General features: G+C 33.2%; 1 protein-coding gene and 1 long non-coding RNA gene across 3 annotated transcripts; one reads left to right on the top strand and one right to left on the bottom strand.

Moving 5' to 3' along the window:
- LOC109728798 lies at positions 689-3151 on the top strand. 2 transcript variants are annotated; one of them, XR_002221124.1, is made up of 3 exons: positions 689-915; positions 1106-1273; positions 2148-3151. It is a non-coding gene; the product is annotated as an uncharacterized LOC109728798 (long non-coding RNA). The 2 variants fall into 2 exon arrangements; XR_002221141.1 differs by having other exon boundaries at positions 691-915; positions 2939-3151.
- LOC109720147 (putative polyol transporter 1) lies at positions 4184-6912 on the bottom strand. Its single transcript, XM_020247043.1, has 3 exons — positions 6626-6912; positions 5625-5971; positions 4184-5522 (listed from the first exon to the last, which is right to left on the bottom strand). The coding sequence occupies exons 1-3, from the start codon at positions 6819-6821 to the stop codon at positions 4374-4376; spliced, it is 1692 nt and encodes a 563-aa protein (XP_020102632.1). The 5' UTR covers positions 6822-6912; the 3' UTR covers positions 4184-4373.

Below are 21793 nucleotides of genomic sequence, written 5' to 3'. Positions count from 1 at the left end.
CCAAAATAAAAAATAATAAAAATTTTGGTGACCAATGTGCAATTAATTCTTAAAAATATTTGTATGTGGGCCACACAACCCCAAAATAAGGGGAGGCCTTCAAAATTTTAAATTTTTATTTTTAGGGGCTAAAGTCAAAAACATGCAAAATTTAGGGACTAAAATTGACATGTAAAAAAAAGCTAAATAGGCGATGACATGATAATGTTGTTAATTCTAAAATCTCTTTTAATAGTTCTATTTTATCGCGATGAAATCAAAAGATCTGAAATTTTGATTGTAAAAAAAAAAAAAAAATTAGGGACCAAAAATAAAAAATAGTGAAACGGTTGGAGATCAATATGCAATTAATGTAGTGTATCGAGTTTCGAAATACTATACCAAGTTATGCCAATTGGGCAAAGTACAAACGAGAAGTAATTTAAATGTGCTCAAAAATGAGATTTGAGGGTTTTAAAATGATTAGAAATGAATTAGAGGCTCAAAAAGCAAAAATGAGAATTTTTGAAAATTACATTTTTGAGCTGTGGACTTTCGGGTTCCGGACCCTGAACCTAAGGTCCGGACCTTGACCGCACAGTACGAAAAAACAAGCTATGCGTTCAGGATCCTGGAGCCAAGGTCCGAACCCGTCGCGCGAAAAATGTCTAGTTTAAGAGGATTTTGGCAATTGTAGCTTCTCCCCTTTATAAATAAGCCTCACAACCCTTTTTCTCTCATTTTCTCCCTCACGCATAAGAGAAGTAAGGACAAGAACCATTCTTTTCCTCTCCTCTTCCTCTCTCTAGATTCCTCCCAAACTTGGAGTTTTGGTAGAGACCAAGCTCGGGATGCTCGGAGAAGTGGAGAACCGAGCTTTTGGGCGCTTGGTGGCTCGAAGTGCTTTCAACTCGAGATTCGTTTTTGAGTTAAGAGGTTAGGATTTTTGTTAAATCCACTTGAAATTAAGGTTTCTAGTCGCCTAGATGACTTTATACTTGTTTAATCGATGTTTCTCTATGAATTTTGGGATAATTGTGGAGAAATTGAAATTTAGAGTTAGAATTGGGGATTTTGGAGTTTTGAGGTTTTGAACCAAATTGATCCTCTAATTCTCTAATTGAAGGTTAGAGAAGTACCCCATATGACTTTGATTTGAAAATTGACGAACGTTTGGTGATCGTTTCGACTAACGAACCGAACCGGGCGATATTGGCCATATTGGCTCGAAAGGGAGCGATTACGCGTAGGAGCCCGATTGTAAGTGTCTACAAGCAATCGGAAGTGTTGCAAGGTGGGTGGTGCTTCCCGAAATGGTTGGATTTCTTCCTATGTCTAATTCTCCTTATTGAGTATATATATGTATTAGTTATATATGATAGGATTCAATTAATCCTCATTCCAGAAACTTGTATGCCTCTTATGATATATGAGAATGATTATGATTGAGGACTTGAAACCTAGGATGTATGAACATAGTAATATATGAACCCTAGTAATGTATGGATGAACTAGTAGAGAAAACTAGTGTGTTGGACATAGAAAACAAGTGGTGGACATTGAAACAAGTGAGATACTAGATGTCATTGTGATGATTATGTGTGAATCTAGTAATGAAACTATGATTTGGGTGTAATATGATATGTATGAGAGGATTATGGTATGAATTGAGAGAACCCAAGTATAAAATGTGAAATTGGGTCATTGCATGAATGAGTAATCATATATAGTCCATGAAGTATTGCATAGTTGCTTGTGTACACATGTTGTGATGTTTGTATATCCTATTGATGCACGCAACATGAGTTGAGTGAACTCTCGAGTATATGTGAAAAAAATTGGGTCGGTGCATGTGTGGTATGACAACTAGTGTTTTGAGATTCTTGAGTATGCGTGGGATTGAAAGATATCTTCTGAACCATACTAGGGATAGAGAGAGATCCCTTGATGTTGAGTTGTCAATGTGGTTATTGGCATGAGTTGATTGAACACTGAGTACCAAAAGATTGGGTCATTGCACTTATAGCATGACATTGTGCATTCCATCATTATTTGAACATTGCATGCCATGTGATTGAGATGTAATGAGGTCCCTGTATGTTGCCCCACAAGAAGGTGGGAGGTCCTCGGGTTGGAAGACGTGATGATACTCGCATTGTTTGTTATAGCCTTGTGGAGGTCGTAACTCCCAAGCCGTGAGCTCCGGAGTGTCACATTGAGATTGAGACGGGGGAGGGAGTCACGACGGTGTGCCCCCAGCAGACAGTCATAGTGGTGACTTGATGTGGCGAGTTGAGACTCGATCTACAGGCGAGCTGATGCAATTAGGACCAGGAAAAAAGATAGGTTATTATACAGTATCTTGCATTCTATATATGTGCGCGTGGTGAGTACTTGACCATGATGTTATTAAAATGGCATAGTGGTTAGCATTGTTACATGTTATACTTTGGGTTGAGATAGACTTGTATCCTATGCTATATTGTATTGTTGCATCCTGCATAGAAGGTGAGTATAGTGAGATCACATGTTGAGTGTGGGGTCGATCGTGATATTCATGTGAGTTGGGCTTGGTCTTGTGGGAAGCCTTTGATTGGGTTGAGAATAAGTCACATGTGGAGTAACAGTTGATCATTTTATTCTTGGACCTAGACCCGTGAGGCTGTGTGGGGTTAGTTGGACTGGATTTGTGGAAACCCCTGATTGGGTCGAGAATGAGTTGGGTCAAGAGTGAGTAAAAGAACACCCTTGATTATAGTAAATCGTGAAACTCATTCCCTACCGTTGTAAGGCATAGTAGGAATTGCTTTCAGTTCCATACATGCTTAGTGTAGTAGTATTATTGCTTATCAGTTTTTGTAGCTACTTATGCCTGATTAGACCTAATGGAAAATCAGCGAGGTCGGTAATCGAACTCACTGGGAACTATTTTTATAGTTCTCACTCCCATATTTTGCAGGTTCACACATGAGAGACGCAGCGGCGCGAGGAAAGGATATAACTATAGTTAGCGTCCTGCTATGCGACCAAAGATAGATGTACCATGTATCGATGTAGCTTAAGGGTTGAAAAGAATGAAAGAAATGTAATAAAATTGATTGTATTTGAAAGAATATAAATGTAAATTAAATGAGATGAATGTTTTTAATAGTATAGTTATTTATGTTTATTATGCCTTTCTTATACAATCTATATATAAATTCTATTCCTGTTTGAAATGTTTTGAATTGTACCGATTATGACGTCTTGGGCGAATAGAAAAAACTCTATCCGTTCGGCTGGTCTGGCGCACGTGCCCGTGTGGAGCTCCTTCCATCTATTTGGGGAAGGTGACGGGGTGTGACAATTAATCTTTTTTTAAAAAAATAGATGTGGCCCCCACAACCCTCAAAAAATAAGTGGAAACCTTCTTTGGTTCCTAATTAGTGTATTGATAAATTGTTGATAAAAATTTTAAGATAAGAACATGGCGTTGCATTTGGCCTGATATATTTTTTTTCGATCAGAAAAGTAGATTTATTGGATTTGATTAAATTTAGTCGGTGAGTAATGACTAAATTTAATTAATCTATGAGTTAATATCAAAATCGAATATAATAAAATTAATATAGCTAAAATTATCTATTATTAATTAACACACATATAAAATGTGATTTGTTTATAGTAAATATATACATATTATTAATATTTAGCAAAAGAAACAAAAGAACACAAAAAAAATGTTTATCTTGTTTTCTTCTCAGTGCCGACAATGCGCAACATGCTGTCCTAGATCTGCGATGCCATTCCTGTGAATCCAACCTCACTTATTTATGCAAATACAAAATATATTTTTTTTCTCCAAGAAAACAAAATTAAATATACAAAATATTTACGCAAATATATATAATACAAATACAAAATACAAAATACAAAATAATTAAGTTCGTTAATTTTTTTTTTTCCAAAGTTTCGCTTTAAAATTTTAGATTTTTAACTTACAAAAAGAAGAACTTTTTAGCAGCCACAGCCCACAGCTTCCCAAGAAATATTATCTTGCGATATTTTAAAAATTAATAATTCTTATTGTATGTGTAATGTAATTGCTTGGTCCCAAATTCTTCGCATTTCCTTCTCAACCCTTTTTTTTTTTTTTTAAATTTGATTCGTTCACCCATTTGCACTACTAAAATAGGACATCTATTGTAGACCCCATAAAAACTAATTATATCAACCAACCAATAATTACACACAAAAAAAAGGAAAAGAAAAGCAGTAGTACTCTTTTCGTATCCAATTACATCAACCAACGATTGTCATTGGTGGGTGGTCACACCAATCCTCTTACAATTTTTCTCTTTAAAGTCCTCCCATTTTTCTCCTTCTTACAATCTGATCCCTAACAAACTAAGCCACTAAACTTTTGGTAATTGCCTGTTAGTCCCTGTTTCAGTAGTAGTGTTACTGCTGCTATTGTTGTTAGTAAGTTGAATTGCTTTTTCTTCTCCTACGGATTTGTGAGGTGGCTGTTCATCGCAGACATCGACGTCCTTATCCGTATCCATAATTCCGAACAGCTTTCCGGTGTCTTCGAGCATGCGCCCGCGGGTCTCCGGGAGGTACGTGAAGAAGAACACCCACGCGGCCGTGGCGATCCCGGCGTAGAGGAAGAAGCTGCCCCCGATGGTGATCGCCTTGTAGAGCGATATGAAGGTCATCGTGATGACGCCGCTGGTGCAGCGGTTCAGCGCCACGCCGACGGCGCACCCGAGCGCCCGCAGGCGCAGCGGGAAGATCTCCGACGTGTAGACCCACGTGATCGGGCCGAGGCCGATCGAGAAGAAGGCGACGTAGGCGAGGATGGAGGCGATCGAGAGCCCGACGGCCCACGGGACGGTGCCGCCGGCGCTATGACCGATCACCGTCAGCCCGATGCCCAGCCCCGCCAGCGACGCCACCATTCCGCCGGTGCTGCTGAGCAGGAGCGGCCGCCGGCCGACGCGGTCGAGCAGGAACGTGGCGACGAGGATGAAGAGCGTCTTGACGAAGCCGACCGCGACGGTGGTGCCGAGCAGCTTGTTCTTGTCGGTGATGCCGGCCTTCTGGAACACGCGGGGGCTGTACAGCACGACGGAGTCGATGCCGGAGGCCTGCTGGAAGAAGTGAATGCCGAGGGCGGTGACGAGGATGCGGCGCACGGGCGGCGTCGGGCGGAGGAACAGCTCCTTCCAGACGCTCTCGCCGCCGCGCTGCCGCTTGGCGGGCGCGAAGAAGTCGTCGGTGCAGCCGGCGGGGACGCCGGCCGCCTTCTTGATGTCGAGCAGGCGCAGCTCGGCCTCTTCGGCGGTGTCGGACGTGCGGTGCAGCACCGACGCGGCCTCCGCCAGCCGGCCCTTCATCACCAGCCACCGCGGCGACTCCGGCATCGCCAGCACGCCCACGGCCAGGAACACGGACGGGATCGCGCCCACGCCCAGCATGAACCGCCACCCGAGGTTCAGCGGCAGGTGCGAGAAGGCGTAGTTCGAGATGTAGCCGATCAGGATACCCGTATTGATGAACACCTGTTTATTAATTTATCGTACATCACGAAACATTACATAAATTTTTCAATAATACATAAAATAAGTAAATACCGTTCTCTGACAGCTTAAACTTATATATACCTCGGGGAAGGAGGTGAGGAAGCCGCGGGAGGAGGCGGGGGAGACCTCGGCGGTGTAGACGGGGGCGATCATGAGGGCGTAGCCGACGCCGATGCCGGCAACGAAGCGGCCGAGCATGAGGAGGGCGTAGTTGGGGGCGAAGCCCATGAGGAGGGCGCCGGCGAAGAAGATGGCGGAGGCGAAGACGATGGTGTAGCGGCGGCCGATCCAGTCGGAGGTGCGGCCGGCGGCGAAGGAGCCGACCAGCGAGTAGAGGTTGAGGATGCCCGTCAGGACCTCCACCTGCGTGTCGCTGATCTTCAAGTCCTTCTGAATGAACAGCACCGCCCCGCTCATCACCCCGATGTCTGCAGTAAGTAATTACGCTCATTTACAATTGCATGCATATAGCTAGCGGAATTTATTTATTTGTATTTTCATTAAAAAAAATTTAGAAAATGAAAAATATATATATATTTATCTTCCCCAAAATTTAATTTACATATACCCCGAAAAATATTTTCCCACCTTGTTTTTCCATGCAACTAAAAAAAATTTAAAATTTGTTCGGAAGAAAAATAATTATCATCCAAAACTCAAACTTCGAATCTTAATTATATTCTGATTTTTCTGTCTGTCACAAAGTAGATAATTAAATTAAAATTTAGAGTGTGAACGCTTAGATTATCTAAACCAAATAGCCTATTTAGGCACAAAGTAAGTCCCAGCATATAAAAGCTCGGCCAAACAAATCCTTTCTTATACATATATATCAAACCAAACTAGAGAGAAAGAGAGTTGATACTATTAATAGTACATATTATATATACACTTATTTATTTTTAAATTATTATTATTATGCTAACCAGCTATTCAACCTACGCATTCAATGATCACAGAGTCTCTCTCTCTCTCTCTCTCTCTCTCTCTCTCTCTCTCTATATATATATATATATATATATATCTTTTTGCACATTAGTCCTTAAAAAAAATTTGGATACATATATTAACATATCTTTTACCATAGCCTAAGAGGATGGAGGTCATGGAGGCAAGGGTGGCGCAGGCGAAGGCGAACCTCACATTCTGGCGCTTCTTCACCCCCGGAACTATTGCTTCTTCCGGTAACGAATTCGTCGGCTGCGGCGGTGGCGGCGGTTGCGGCTGCGGTGGAGTAGAACCAGTTATAACTTTAGCTTCTGGGTTTGGATTAGCCATTGTTATATATGGGGAGAGAGAGAGAGAGAGAGAGAGAGAGAGAGAGAGAGAGAGAGAGAGAGAGAGAGAGAGGGAGAAGAGGAAGGTGAGGAGTGTCTAAATGGACATGGGCACTCTCATATGGAGTGAGCTGGTGATGGGGTTATATAGACCAAAACGGTGTGGGATCCTATCACCACCCTGGTGTAATGTAACACACATGTATAAAGAAAAGGTAAAATGTGTAAAATTTATCTGAGTTATGAACTATTTTTGAATCAGCAATAAATATTTTAAAATTTTAATTTTACTATATAATTTTGTAATTTATCTAATTTGAGTCGATTAATAATACTTTAACTCTAAAATTTAAGTTAATTATTTATTTCAATAAATTCACAGTTGCTCAAACTGTATTAAATATGCTAACTAAATATGTAGAGATAAATAATATATTTAAATTTTGAAGTCAAATTATTATTGACTGACTCGAATTAAACAAATTGAGAGGTTTGATAGAAAAACTAAAATTCGAAAGATTACATAGCCAAATTAAAATAGTCTATTTATAGTTTAAGTAAATTCGGCATGTTTTTACCTAAAAGAGAATTGCTACTGTAGATTTAAGAGTAAAATAAATTTTATACATATTCATCTAAGATTTAAATGTTCCTTTTAAAATTTTAATATTAAAAAATAATAAAATTTTTTAGAATTTTATATATTTTTTAGGTGTACATGTAGCATTGCTTGGGTAGGAAAACAAAATATCTTAAAAAAATGGATTTTTTTTGTACATGCTGACTTTTCCAAAGCTAATTTGTCCATGTGTGAATTATTTTATGTAAAAGTATACGGAGACTCCTCAACTATAGGCTATTTGGAAATACCTCCCTCAAGGATTTTTTACATTGAGGCCTCCTCAACTTCTAATTTTTAAGAATCAGGTGATTTTACTCAAATAAATTAAAATTTTTACTAAACTGATTAAATAATTTTATTAATAGTTATAGTTTGAACTAATTTATAACGAATAAAGACGAATTAATTAACTGCTAATATATATAGCCAATTGGTCATAAGATTTAACAAAATTTTTAACTTTAATTAATTATAAATTTTACAAAAAAATTTAAAGTTGAAAAGGTCTAGTTCGGATGGCATATAATTGAGCAACAACTTCAAAAAAAATAAATCCAAAAACTATTTTATTGCTATTAATTATTAATTATTAATAAAATCTACCTTTCTTCAAACATACTTATTAATTAAAAATCATGAAATTTGATATATAGAATACTTTTATTAGATTTTCATTTCAATTTCTATTGAAATAATTAGTATAATAAAAATGAAATAAAAAACGAGGAAGTGTCAAACAAAATAGACAACAGCCAGGGGCTTACTTCACCACGTTCTATAGCTGAGGGGTCTCTTTGCAATTTTAGCCATATTATTTTATCTATTTTGCACATAGCGGATAATCCATTATACATAGCGAATATCCATTATAGGGGAGAGGAAACCGTAACCACCTCACCGGGGGTGTAAATAACCGTTGAAAAATAAACCCGTTTGGTACTTGGTAGTTGTTAATATCCATAAAAAAATAAAATAAAATAAAATAAAAATAAAATGCATTAATTTTATGCAATGAACATTGATATATGTTCACATGTAATTCATTCGACGTTTTCATTTATTTCACTCCACAAAATGGAAACATATTACTATTTTTATCCTAAAGTGTGACGTAATAAGATAATGCACTTATAATTTTAAAGAAAATTAAAATAAAAATGGATATATTTAACTCTCGTGATATGCTCTTCTACATATAGTGTGATAGGTTATAATTAAGTGGAAAGATATGATTATATGTGACATTAATAATCATTAATAATCATATCCACTTGTTTTTAGAAATAGTTCCACAAATAGCCCAAAAAATATGTTGGCAAAAAAAAAAAAGTAATATGAATAGAAACAATAAATAATGGAGATAGAGTTTAATTAAAAATGGCCTTAAATTTGTATAGGATCAAAATATGTCTTTATCATAATATTTTTTTTTAAAAAAAAATCTTTCTTTATCAGTTATATCAGATAGAATATACTTGAGACAGCTAGTAAAAGGTCTAAACAAAAATATATTATATAGAAATTTTATATGAAAATAATGTGTTTAAAAAATTTGTTGTTATTTTTAATTGAAATAATTGTCAAATAGAAAATTTTCTCTCTAATTAGATGATTTTGTGACCCTTCTAATAATGCATCCATAACTTTTACTCAAATATATGCAAATACAAATTTTAAAGATTAAGCACAGAAAAATCCTACGCATGCAGGATGCAATCGCACTTCTTACGTGACATTGAGTGCATTTGGACTATTCGATGCAATTAGCCTCATATTTGAGGTGCAATAATCCTGTACATAATATTTTCATGCCTAAAATTTTACAAATAACCTATGCCCTTACATTATCCAATAAGTTAACCTATGCCCTTACATTATCTAATAAGTGTGCGTGCGCGCGCGTTTGCGTGTGTTGGTGGTTGGTACCGGAAGTTTCAAGTTTGAATTCTAGTTAATTTACATTTTCAGCTAAGTTTATTTTTAAATAAAATAAACGAAGCGAGTAGCATACTATCTATCTCTAAAAAAAATTTAAATTCATAACATTTTTAGAGAAATTTGTTCACTCTTCAAGCCATGATCCTTAAATTTGTACAGTCAAAAAGAAAATTAAAATTTCTTAATTTGTTCACTGTTCACCATGAATTCACTTTGGCCAATGCATGCCCCACACACGTACACACCGCAGTGCGCGCGCGCACATAGAGTCCAGCTGAGATACTATCAATAGTACCAAGCTTTTAGTGTTATCGAGTTTTTCTGCAGTTGGATTTAACCCTTTAACTATTTTCACCTCTTAGATTATACTATTCAACCAATAACTCACTCAATTCCAGGGAGTCCATATCATCCTAACCATACATTTTTTTTCATTTAAGCACCAATAACTTAGTGATATTGATAGTATTTCTTATATATATATATATATATATATATATATATAGGGCTGGAATATTATTAATAATATTTGAGCTATTTTGCTATCGAGTTTTTAACCCTTCGATTAAAAATTATAGAGTTAGGATGATAGCAGTCTCCTAGAATTTATGCACTATTTTGTCGACAAATTTCTCCAAAATGTAATGACATTGTCAAAGGGAATTAATTAAACCCCTTGTCACTCCCTGGAATATTAATTTTAATGAATTATACATTTATGTATGGGTAAATATTCCTATATATTCGATCTATAACAATATTGAATGCGAATAAGAATGGTAATTCGGGTGAAAATGGTAATTCGGGTGGAGGGGTTAACGGGTCATATCAAAGAAGATATGTGTTATAAGCATATAAATTACATGTGCAAATCAGATCCATTTGGTAATTGAGTAAAAGTTTCTAACCTGATCCGCAAAGAATCCAGTTATTAATTAATTAAATAGATGACTTAACACCATAAGTATATAATTCTTTAATTTAATAAGAAAGATCGAAAAATTAATTATACTTAGAACTAAGACATATGTATAGGATAATTAAAACTCGAAACTAAAAGGATAAGATATGCAAACCAAACGTAATAATATTGGGTAGTACAAGGACTGCGTGTTCATAAATTAGTTGGATTAAACTGCTATATATACACCTTTAAATTGTAGAGTTTAAACAATAATTTTTTTAAAAAAATATAATTTTAAAAAGTATTTTTTTAAAATTAGTTGGGAATAAGAGGATTTATACATTTTTTTAAAAAATATTTTACCTAGTTAATTAGCATCAAACTATCAATTAAATAAAATTTTAATAATTTAATAAATTAATTAACATTTAATAAGTTAATTAATTAGTTATTTAAAATAAATTACTATATTGATTGATTAATTAATTGTGGAATAAGCAATTATATTAATTATTAATCAATGAATTAATCCGCTAATTAATTTTTAATTAACTAACGTAATGGGTACGTAATTCCCACTCCTTAGCGGGTTCCATGCATTGTTTTGATATTGGCCCTAACGATTAAAATTCAATGGTCAATTAGTGATGATTAATTTATAAGAATAAATTTATAAATTACAAACTTTTAAAAAGATACATTTAAATAATTAAAATTTGATAGAAACATATTCAAAAATTTAAAAATTTTGCATTGATATAATATAAATTTTTTCTTTAAAAAAAAAGTATGCAACAGTAGTTTTGATGTAACTATGTATCTTTCAATAGTACAGCTACAGCTGTATATAAGTTAGTGGTTAATGAGTTGCGTGCTCGAGTGAAATACGGATTCTCGTGCACGAAATTCAAAGAACATTAACTCATGTATTTATGTATTTATGAGAAATAATTTACTAATTTTTAGGTCCTTTTCGAGTAATTCATGTTCCTGTTCGAGTAATTTAAGGTCCCTCGAGATATTTATTTATCATGAGTTATTAAATGTGTTGGTTGTTGAATTTTAAAATTAAAAACTTCAGTTTCTGACACGCAGTTTGATTTCTTTTCTTAAAATCAAGGTAATCATTTTTATATTTTATAAGATCTGTTATTCTGTAAAAATTTAAATCGTAAGATACAGATATCATCTTAACACACTCTCTCGACGCATACTGGGCTTTTGCTAGCATGTTGAATGAATCGAATATAGTTTATATAAGAATCGGACAAACTTTATTTTAAAAATTCATTCATAACTTTGCATGAGAACGAAATAAAACTGGATCGAAAATGGTGACACCAGCTGAAATATGATCAGTGATATTTTAGTTCTTTTAAATTTTCTAAAGTGGAACGGACAAACCTTATTAAATGTGTTGTCCGAAAGTGAAGTATCGAAAGTAGTACTTTTGAAAGTGACGATTTATCGATTGTTTTATTTGCACTGGTCTGCGAAAGTGAATATGAAAATCACTTTACAAAAATTAGCTGATAAAGTGAGTTATAACTAAATCTCATTTTTCTAACTTCGGCATAAAAAATTTGGAAGTTATCGAAAATGAAAAGCTTAGCTAAAAGATTATCTTTAGCCTTAACTTTAATCTTGGAAATTATTTTTAAAATGAATTTTACTTTAAATTTAAATTAAAATCATGATCACGTTCTGAATTTTATTTGTAAATTCAAATTCAACATAAAATTTTTAAATTCAAATTTGTAACTTTATATTTAACTCTATATATTTAAATATTTATTTTTATTTAAATTTAATCTAAATTTAAAGTTTAAAATTTAAATTTTAATAAAAGTATTTTTAGTTAAGAATTTCAATTTAAACTTTGAATTCAAATTGTTTCAAAGTTATCAATAAATTTTAATGTGAAGGATGTAACATCTTTAAAAGTAATAGATGCTGCTATATCGTTAATATATAAAGACAAACATAACATATGCCGATAAATATTAATAATATATAAAGATAATATTTTTGATAATTTATAGCCCTAGCGGAGTCGTCCTAGGGTTTGCAATGCTGATGACAAACTAACTGAGTAGTGCTAGGGTTTGCAATGCTGACAAGCTAACATGTAGACCTCATTTGCACCTCCTATTTTTTTAATGGGCTTATGTTGGAATTAGTGAACCAAAATTACATGTTGTTTTGTAATTAGCAACGACATTTGGTAAATTTTTATTAGGATTTGATTAAACTAAGGTTAAAATAAGATAGGATTCAAATATAAGACAAAGGTAGATATTATATTAGTTTCGGGAGACATTTTCATAGGTAGGGAATGTATGTGGTATTATAGTTATTGTCATATTATTAATTGCTATTCTATCAGCGATACATTAATTTTCAGTCAAGTAAATTATCTAATGAGACTTGATTTGTGACATCCCAATAATCCCACATCGGATAGGAAAGGAGTTGTCATTGGGTTTATAAGAGACTTAGACACTAGTAATAATAACTGGGCTTAAGCATTTTGGTTGGTGGCAAGGCCCAAGAGGTTAAGAGAGTTAAGCGTGCTAGGACGGGAGTAGTCCTAGGATTAAGCATTTTGAACCAGTGATTGGGCCCAACGAGTTCACCAGCTGGACATGTGTGGCGAGTCACATCGGATGGGAAAGAGGTTGTCATTGGGTTTATAAGAGACTTAGACACTAGTAATAATAACTGGGCTTAAGCATTTTGGGCACATGATTATAATAATTTATAAAAATTAACCCAAAAATTATATAAAAAAAGTTTGAATACTAATATGTCGTGTGCCTCACAGTTTGATGAAAAGAAAATTGATACATAGCCAAAAAGAAAATATAGAAAAAACCAACATATTTTTTTATACGAGGTGTAAAATGTCTTTTGGGCAACAAAAACATTTTATCAAATGCGTTTCCATCACAATCAGGCTCAGTTCGAATTTCAAAATAAATTTAGTGATATGAGCGAGATACATTGTATCCATTATTATCACATACTATTCAATTCGCACTTCAAAACAACTTTAGTAATATGAGCGAGACACACCGTCTGTTACCGTCAGCCACCACTCAATTGAAAATTCAAAACAATTTAAGTTATTTCTGATATTTCTACCTGCAACGTGTCATCAGAGCCTCCCTACAAAATCTATCAACAACAAAATGGCCACAAAAGACAAAACCGACCGTCCCTAAAACAAGTGGCAAAGAGCTTAGTGGTTGATACCCGAGACCCAAGTTCGAATCCTAGTTGATTCACATTTCTAGCTAAGTTTATTTCTAAATGAAATAAACGAAGCGGGTAGCGTGCTATCTATCTCTCAAAAAAATAAAAAAACAAAACAAAACAAAATAGCCAAAAAAAAACAAAAAAAAAAAGAAAAACAAAGTAAACACACCTGTCACTTCATCATGATCCTTTGAATTGAAACCTTAACTGCTTTACTTTGAATCTTGATTTGTCCACAAACTAAGACAAAATTAATAGAATCTTATAGACTCTCAAAATTGTTTGACCTAACTAGGGTTCCTTTAAAAATAGTACTCTTAGTAAGTGCTTTTAATTTGGAACAGTACTCCCTTGAACAGCTTCTCTTGTGCGGGAATATAATCGACAAACAACAATGAATTGCATTATTTTTCATTTTGATTCTCAGGCTAAAGTATAAAAAAATTGAGTGTAAATACCCATGTTTTCACTTTCTTTCTAAATTTTAAAATCTTCTATTTTATCCTCTTAAAATTTTTAAAATTTTAAATTGATGCACTTAAGCCCCCTCTTCAAGTCAAGGTTCCTTTATTATTTCATCTAAATATATTATCTTTTTTCCTCTATAGAATAAGTAAGGGCGGTTTTGCTATTTCACCCTTTCCATTAACGCTGTAAAATACTAAAAATATTTTTAAAATTATGAAAAAGCAAAATATAAATCTTAAAAGTTAAGGAAAAAAAAAGTGATGAAATAAATATTTATATGAGAATTTTTTGTATTTTAATCATAACACTTATTGCCTGCACCTAATTTATCTTATATTCACATACCACGAATTCTGTCGATTACTCATCCAATTGATGATCTAAAATCGTGAAAAACCTCTTACGCAGTGGGCAGAATCAGCAAAGATTTCCAAACTAGAGCAACTCATAGAAATCCATGAGTTTGATAGAAAGCAGAACCATAAACGAAACTATCTATGTCCATAAGTTTGATAAATGTATTCAATCAGTATGTGTGTGCGCGTGTATATGTATATATGTATATATATATATATATATATATATATATATATATATATATATATATATACATACATACATATATAGAGACAGTTGAGCTGGAATGCTATCAGTAGCAAACTAGCTTCGTTGTCACCCATTTGTTTTCGATGATGAAGCCTTTAAATTGACGATCGGCACCATTGAACATGATCTATACTACTTGAAGTATCTAGAAACCAAATTTCAAATCATTTCGACATCACTGACCTAATGATCAAAGGGTTTCAAAATTTGTAATTTTAATGATAGATATAAGGCGTTTTTTTGTTTAACGGTGTAAAGCTATCCAAATAAATTGAATTTTGGTTAGAAAATTTTTTAAACTATTTAGAATAAGATCTATACTTTCGATCTTGATTATAAAATTCCTATCATTATTTTTTAGAGGATATTCATTTTCAGCCGTTCATTTTTACGCTCACTTGATGGACAAGAGAACAATATCAAAAAATCAGGAAATTTGATTTCTAGATACTTCAAGTGGTATAGATTATATTCAATGGTTCCGATCGTCGATTTGGAGGCTCCATCATCGAAAATAAATAGGTGGCAACGGAGCCCGTTTGCTACCGATAGTATTTTAGTTCAACTATATATATATATATATATATATATATATATATATATATATATATATATATATAGTTGAGCTGGAATGATATCAATAGCAAACGAGCTCCGTTGTCATTCATTTGCTTTCAATGATAAAGTCTCTAAATTAACGATCGGTACTGTTGAACATGATTTATACCACTTGAAGTATCTAAAAACTAAATTTCAAATCTTNTTTTCGACATCATTGACCTAATGATCAAAGGGTTTCAAAATTTGTAATTTTAATGGTCGATATAAGGCGTTTTCTCGTTTAACGGTGTAAAGATATCCAAATCAATTGAATTTTGGTTAGAAAATTCTTTAAACTATTTAGAATAAGATCTATACTCTTGATCTTGATTACAAGACTCTTATCATCACTTTTTAAAGGATATTTATTTTCAGCCGGTCATTTTTTAGTCCATTTGATGGATAAGAGAACAATATCGAAAAAAATATGAAATTTGGAATCTAGAAGCTTCGAGTGGTATAAATCATGTTTAATTGTGCTGATCGTCGATTTGGATGATCCATTATCGAAAACAAATGGGTGACAACGGAACTCGTTTGCTTCCGATAGCATTCCAGCTCAACTCTCTCTCTCTCTCTCTCTCTCTCTCTCTCTCTCTCTCTCTCTCTATATATATATATATATATATATATATATATATAGACCTAGGCTTGAATACTATCAATAGCACCAAATTATTAGTGCTATTAGGTTTTCGGCCGTTGGATAAAAAAAATGTACGGTTAGGATCATGTGAACCCCCTAAGGTTCAGTGAGTTATTAGTTTAATAGTATAATTTAACAGGTGAAAATAGTCAAAGAGTTAAATCGAACGGCAAAAAATTTGATAGCACCAAATACTTGGTGCTATCGATAGTATCCCAGCAGGACTATATATATATATAAAGGGAGAAAAATAATGTTCTATCTGTTTTATCATTTTAATACCTCAAATTTGTCCACGATCCGCTATCATCTTTTTCTGCTTATTGTCTTGTCTTATCTCCCGTTCTTTTTCTTTCATTTTATCTTTTTCTGCCATTTTTTCTCCTCTTGGAAGCCTTAGCTGCTTCCACCTTGCAAGCTTAGTTCATTTCACTTAATAAATGAAGCAGATAGTTTGCTACTTTTTTTTCTAAAAAAAAAAAATCTCAAATTTGTCAAAATTAGTTGAGCTCCAAAATCATTTTCTTGGCACGTGCGAACACTTTTTTCTAACTTTATATAGATTCCCCTGACATAGAAGGCACGAGAAATGTATTGTTATTTATTACTGAGAATGGTTCTTAATCTCAATAATGTGAACGGGCTTTGGTGTTCTCTATGTCGGAGTTGATTTGTACGTGATGTATCAGATAAGTACAGCTGTACAGCTACTGTAAAGTATATTAAGAATATGCATAAAGACCCCTCAACTATGGGACATTATAAAACTGAACCTTTTAACAAGCTTAACAAATTGAGGGGCGTATTTCATAACGTATTCATAGTTGAGGTGCTCACCATATCTTTTTACCAATAAAGTACGAAAGTGTGGGGCCCACCACATGGTCGTGGGGGCCCACAGGCCGCATCTGATTGGCGAACGAAAAAGGCCCCACAACCGACTGTTTCGGTCATTTTCACGTGGAATTTTCTTTACCCTTTTTTTTTTTTTTTTTTTTTTTTGGAGAAATGCGTTTAGTTTCTACTTACAATATTATCCTGTGTGCCGACACACATATAAATAAATTTAAAATTTAAAATTTAATTATATTATTTAAAATTTAAAATTAATTATAAATATTATCGACACATTAATAATATAATAAAAAATATTCAATATAGAATATATGTAGCGGTGGTTTTTATTTTTTATTTTTTCACGAATATGCAAAGGTGTATGGATGTATACATTTGATGTGGAAACACTGACTTCTAGAGGTGATCCATGGACAGGGGTTTCATAGCCACAAGATGATATAAGGAAACACACGTAAAACACAGGTTGGCCTAAAATTTGGAATGTGTGATTCTCAAGTAGCAGTTGCTTTCGCTAATCGAGTGGAGTGCTGCAAAATACAGTGAATGAGTTAGATTTTATATCTAATAAATAAAACTTGAGTACACGTCTACAAATTTAATTAGACAACTGATCAATAAGTTAAAAACAACTAATAATGTTTATATTTATATAGAGAGAGTTGTGCTATAATACTATTAATAGTATTTGTTCTATTTTGCTATCAAGTTTTTAGCCTTTGAATCAATTTCTTGGATCATTTATAACCATTGGATTAAGTATTATAATCCAGTGAGGACCATTCAATCCTAAGAGACTAATATCATTCTAATCCTATAATTTTTTATCTGAAAATTAAAAATTTGATAGCAAAAAGTGATAAATACTATCAATAGTATTCTAGCCCCACTCTCTCTCTCTCTCTCTCTATATATATATATATATATATGAGATTGATGTTTCGTACAATACTAAAACATTGCTTGGATGTGTTGTGAAAAGTCTAATTTCTTTCTTAATTAATTATCTTTGACTAATGTATCCTAGAACAAATTAATAAATGCAATTAATGTTTTAGACAATTCTCATAGAATAATTAGTGGTTACTTCTAAAATGACAAATTAATGTGTTGTTTATTTAGGCTTAAGAACTTTTAAAAACTCGTTATGAAAAGAGCAATGCTCGTTTACAACCCAAAAGAGATTGTAACATTACAATTTGATCATCTAACCTTCCAGTTTCATACACTATTCTTATCAACCTTTATAGCTTACTCTCTTTCTCTCTGTCTTTTTAATACTAAAATCCGAAAATAATAGACTCATTAATGACCGACCGTCCCTAGAGCAAGCTCAGTGGTTGGTATCCGAGACCCAAGTTCGAATCCTAGTTGATTCACATTTTCAGCTAAGTTTATTTCTAAATGAAATAAACGAAACGGATAGCGTGCTACCTATCTTTCAAAAAAAAAATAATAATAATAATAATTCCTACGATGGCGATCATAGGGTTGATTACAAACGCTTTTTGGACTATAAATTTTGAAGGCCTACTCCGTATTGAAAGTCATATAATATATATTATTACTCAAAAGAGAGTTGGATGAAAGTATATAGAAAAATATATTTTTGTTTTCAAGTGAGACTACAAAAAATATATTATAGCCGTCTCATTACGATTTACCTGTAATATAAATTTATATACAAAAACAAACAAAATATTGTTTCATCATATTATCTTATCACATAAAACGTAGTATTTTTGTAATTCTAAACAAAGTCCTAATATTTCTCTTATCAAAGAGCGTGAGGTAATAACTATTGCTGATCTAGTTGTTATTATTTGAGTCGCCGTTCGTAATATCGGGCTTTGATTCTCGTCAGCACTTTCAATCGAACAATTTCTTTTTTCTTTTTTATTGAAACCAAGGTAAACACTTAAGTATAACCTATAAAATATAAGTTGAATATAAATATTTAAAAATACCATTGTCAAAAAGTCTAAACGGTTGCAGAATAATGATTATTTCATGTTTTTTAATATAGTATTAGAGCATAGACATCACCTTCGGTCTATTAAAATATCTCTAATTCAATTTGCATATTCTTAAAGATTGTGAAAATATAATTTTTATATTATTAAATATTCTAAAAATTTAAAAGTGCTTATAATTTTTCTTCTTTCAATGTTTTAAAATTACAATTGCAAGAACAATTGGAGAAACATGTAACTGACGTTTGCAATCACAATTTTGTAATATAAAAGAAGAAGAAATAAAAACACAGTTAAAATTTGAAACCTTCTATAATATAAAAAATAGTACTTTTAGCCCCTTTTAGTACTAAACTAGGTCTAAATTAATTACCAAACTAGAGCAACGTGTAGAAATCCTTGAGTTTGATAGATTGCAGAATCATGAAGGAAACTATCTAATGTCCATAAGTTTGATAAATGTATTTAATCAGTGTACATATACATATAGTTGAGCTGGAATGCTATCAATAGCAAACGAGCTCCGTTGTCATCCATTTGCTTTCAATGATAAAGCCTCCAAATTGACGATCGGCACTGTTGAACATGATCTATACCACTTGAAGTATCTAAAAATCAAATTTCAAATATTTTCAACATTATTAACCTAATGATCAAAAGGTTCTAAAATTTGTAATTTTAACGATCGATATGAGACGTTTTTTCGTTTAACGGCGAAAAGATATCCAAATCAATTAAATTTTAGTTAAAAAAATTTTTAAACTTTTTAGAACAAGATCTAAACTCTTGATCTTGATTCAAGACTCTTATCATCACTTTTTAAAGGATATTCATTTTCAATCATTCATTTTTTAGTCTATTTGATGGACACGAGAACAATATTAAAAAAAAAAAAAATTGGAATCTAGATGCTTCAAATGGTATAGATTATGTTTAACGGTGCCAATCGTCGATTTGGAGATTCCATTATCGAAAATAAATGAATGACAACGGAGTCCGTTTGCTACCGACAGCACTCCAGCTCAACTCTCTCTCTCTCTCTCTCTCTCTCTCTATATATATATAGAGAGAGAGAGAGAGAGAGAGAGAGAAAGAGAGAGAGTTAAGTAGAATACTCTCAAAAACACCATAAAGAGTTTTTAGCCATTGGATGGAGAGATGTGAAGTTGAGATGATGGTGATAGGTGGTGATAGGTGGTGGTAGGTGGAATAATGTTTGATTTAAAGGCTATTAGTAATCAAGAAGTAGATCCAAGTATTAGAAACTTAGAAGCACCAAGAGGTTGGTGCTTCTAAAAGTAGGAATAGTGTTTGATTCAAAGACTATTAGTAATTAAGGAGTAGATCCAAGTGCTAGAAACTTAGAAGCACCAAGGGGTTGGTGCTTCTAAAAGTATTCTAGCTCAATTATATATATATATATATATAGGTTGAAATATTATCAATAACACAAAGCTATTAGTGCTATTAGATTTTCGGCCCTTGAATGAAAAAATATACGGTTAGGATAATGTGGGCCCCCTAAGGTTCAATGAGTTATTGATTTAATAGTATAATCTAACGGATAAAAATAATCAAAGGGTTAAATCTAACGGTGAAAAACTCGATAGCATCAAATCCTTGGTGCTATCGATAGTACCCAGCCGGACTATATATATATATATATATATATATNTATATCATTTTAATACCTCAAACTTGTCAAAATTAGTTGAGCTCCAAAATTAGTTTCTTGGCACGTGCGAAGACTTTTTTCGTATTGTTACTTACTAAGAATGGTTCTTAATCTCAATAATGTTGATGGGTTTTGGTGTCGTCTATGTCCCAGTTGATTTGTATGTGATGTGATGTATCAGATAAGTACAGCTGTACAGGTACTATAAAGTATATTAAGAATATGCATAAAGACCCCTCAATTATTGGACATTATAAAACTGACCCTTTTACCAAGCTTAAAAAATTGAGGGGCGTTTTCCATAAGTTATTCATAGTTGAGGTGCTCACCATATTTTTTTGCTAGACCTGGCAATCTCGATCCATACCCGCGGGTGCCCGCGGGTTACCCGCAAATTTGCGAGTATGGGTACCAACTTTTCAAATCTAAAAAATTACGGGTAAAACGGACGGGTACCCATTAAGCTGTGGGCATTTTGGGTAACCCGCGGGTACCCACGGGTACCCGCCCATATACTTTTTAATTAAAAAATATATTTTCTTAATTAAAATACATATATTTTTATTTATCCATCTTAAAAATTCTAACCCTAATTTCTTACCGCGTCTTTTATATTACGAAATTTTTTTGTTTTAAGACTTTAAATATATTTTTTTTTTATGTTATGATATTTTAAATAATGAATTATGCTATATTTTTAAAACTTATTTATATGCATTTGTATTTAAAAAATATAAGAAAAAAAAGAAAAAAAAATTACGGGTAACCCGCATACCCATCCGCCCACCCGCGGGCGGGTATGGGTAAAAATGTTGGCTACCCAAAAATTTGCGAGTAAATTTTACCAATACCCAAATAACCTGCGGATATAATGATCCGCCCACGGATTGCCCAACCCATCTGTTTGTCAGGTCTATTTTTGCCAATAAAGTACGCAAGTGTGGGGCCCACCACATGGTCGTAGGGGCCCACAGGCCGATTGGCCGACGAAAAGGCCCCACAACCAACTGTTTCGGTCATTTTCACGTGGAATTTTCTTTTCTTTTCTTTTTTTTTTTTTTTTGGAGAAATGCTTTGATTTTCTACTCACAATATTATGGATGTGCCGACACACATATATATATAAATAAATTTTAAATTTTAAATTTAAATATATTATTTAAAATTTAAAAATTAGTTATAAATATTATCAACATATTAATAATATAATAAAAAAATTTATATAAAAAATATATAGCCGTACGTCCGTGGTTTCTATTTTTTATTTTTTTCACAAATATGCCAAGGTGTATGGATGGATACATTTGGCATGGAAACACTTCAGCTTTTAGCTAGAGGCGATCCACGGCCAGGGGTTTTATAGCCGCAAAATGATACAAGAAAACACGCGTAAAACGCTGATCGACCTAAAATTTGGAATATGTGATT

This window comes from Ananas comosus, linkage group 1 (genome assembly GCF_001540865.1).
Source record: "Ananas comosus cultivar F153 linkage group 1, ASM154086v1, whole genome shotgun sequence".
Lineage (NCBI taxonomy): Eukaryota > Viridiplantae > Streptophyta > Magnoliopsida > Poales > Bromeliaceae > Ananas > Ananas comosus.
This window is presented reverse-complemented; position numbering and strand designations above follow the sequence as displayed.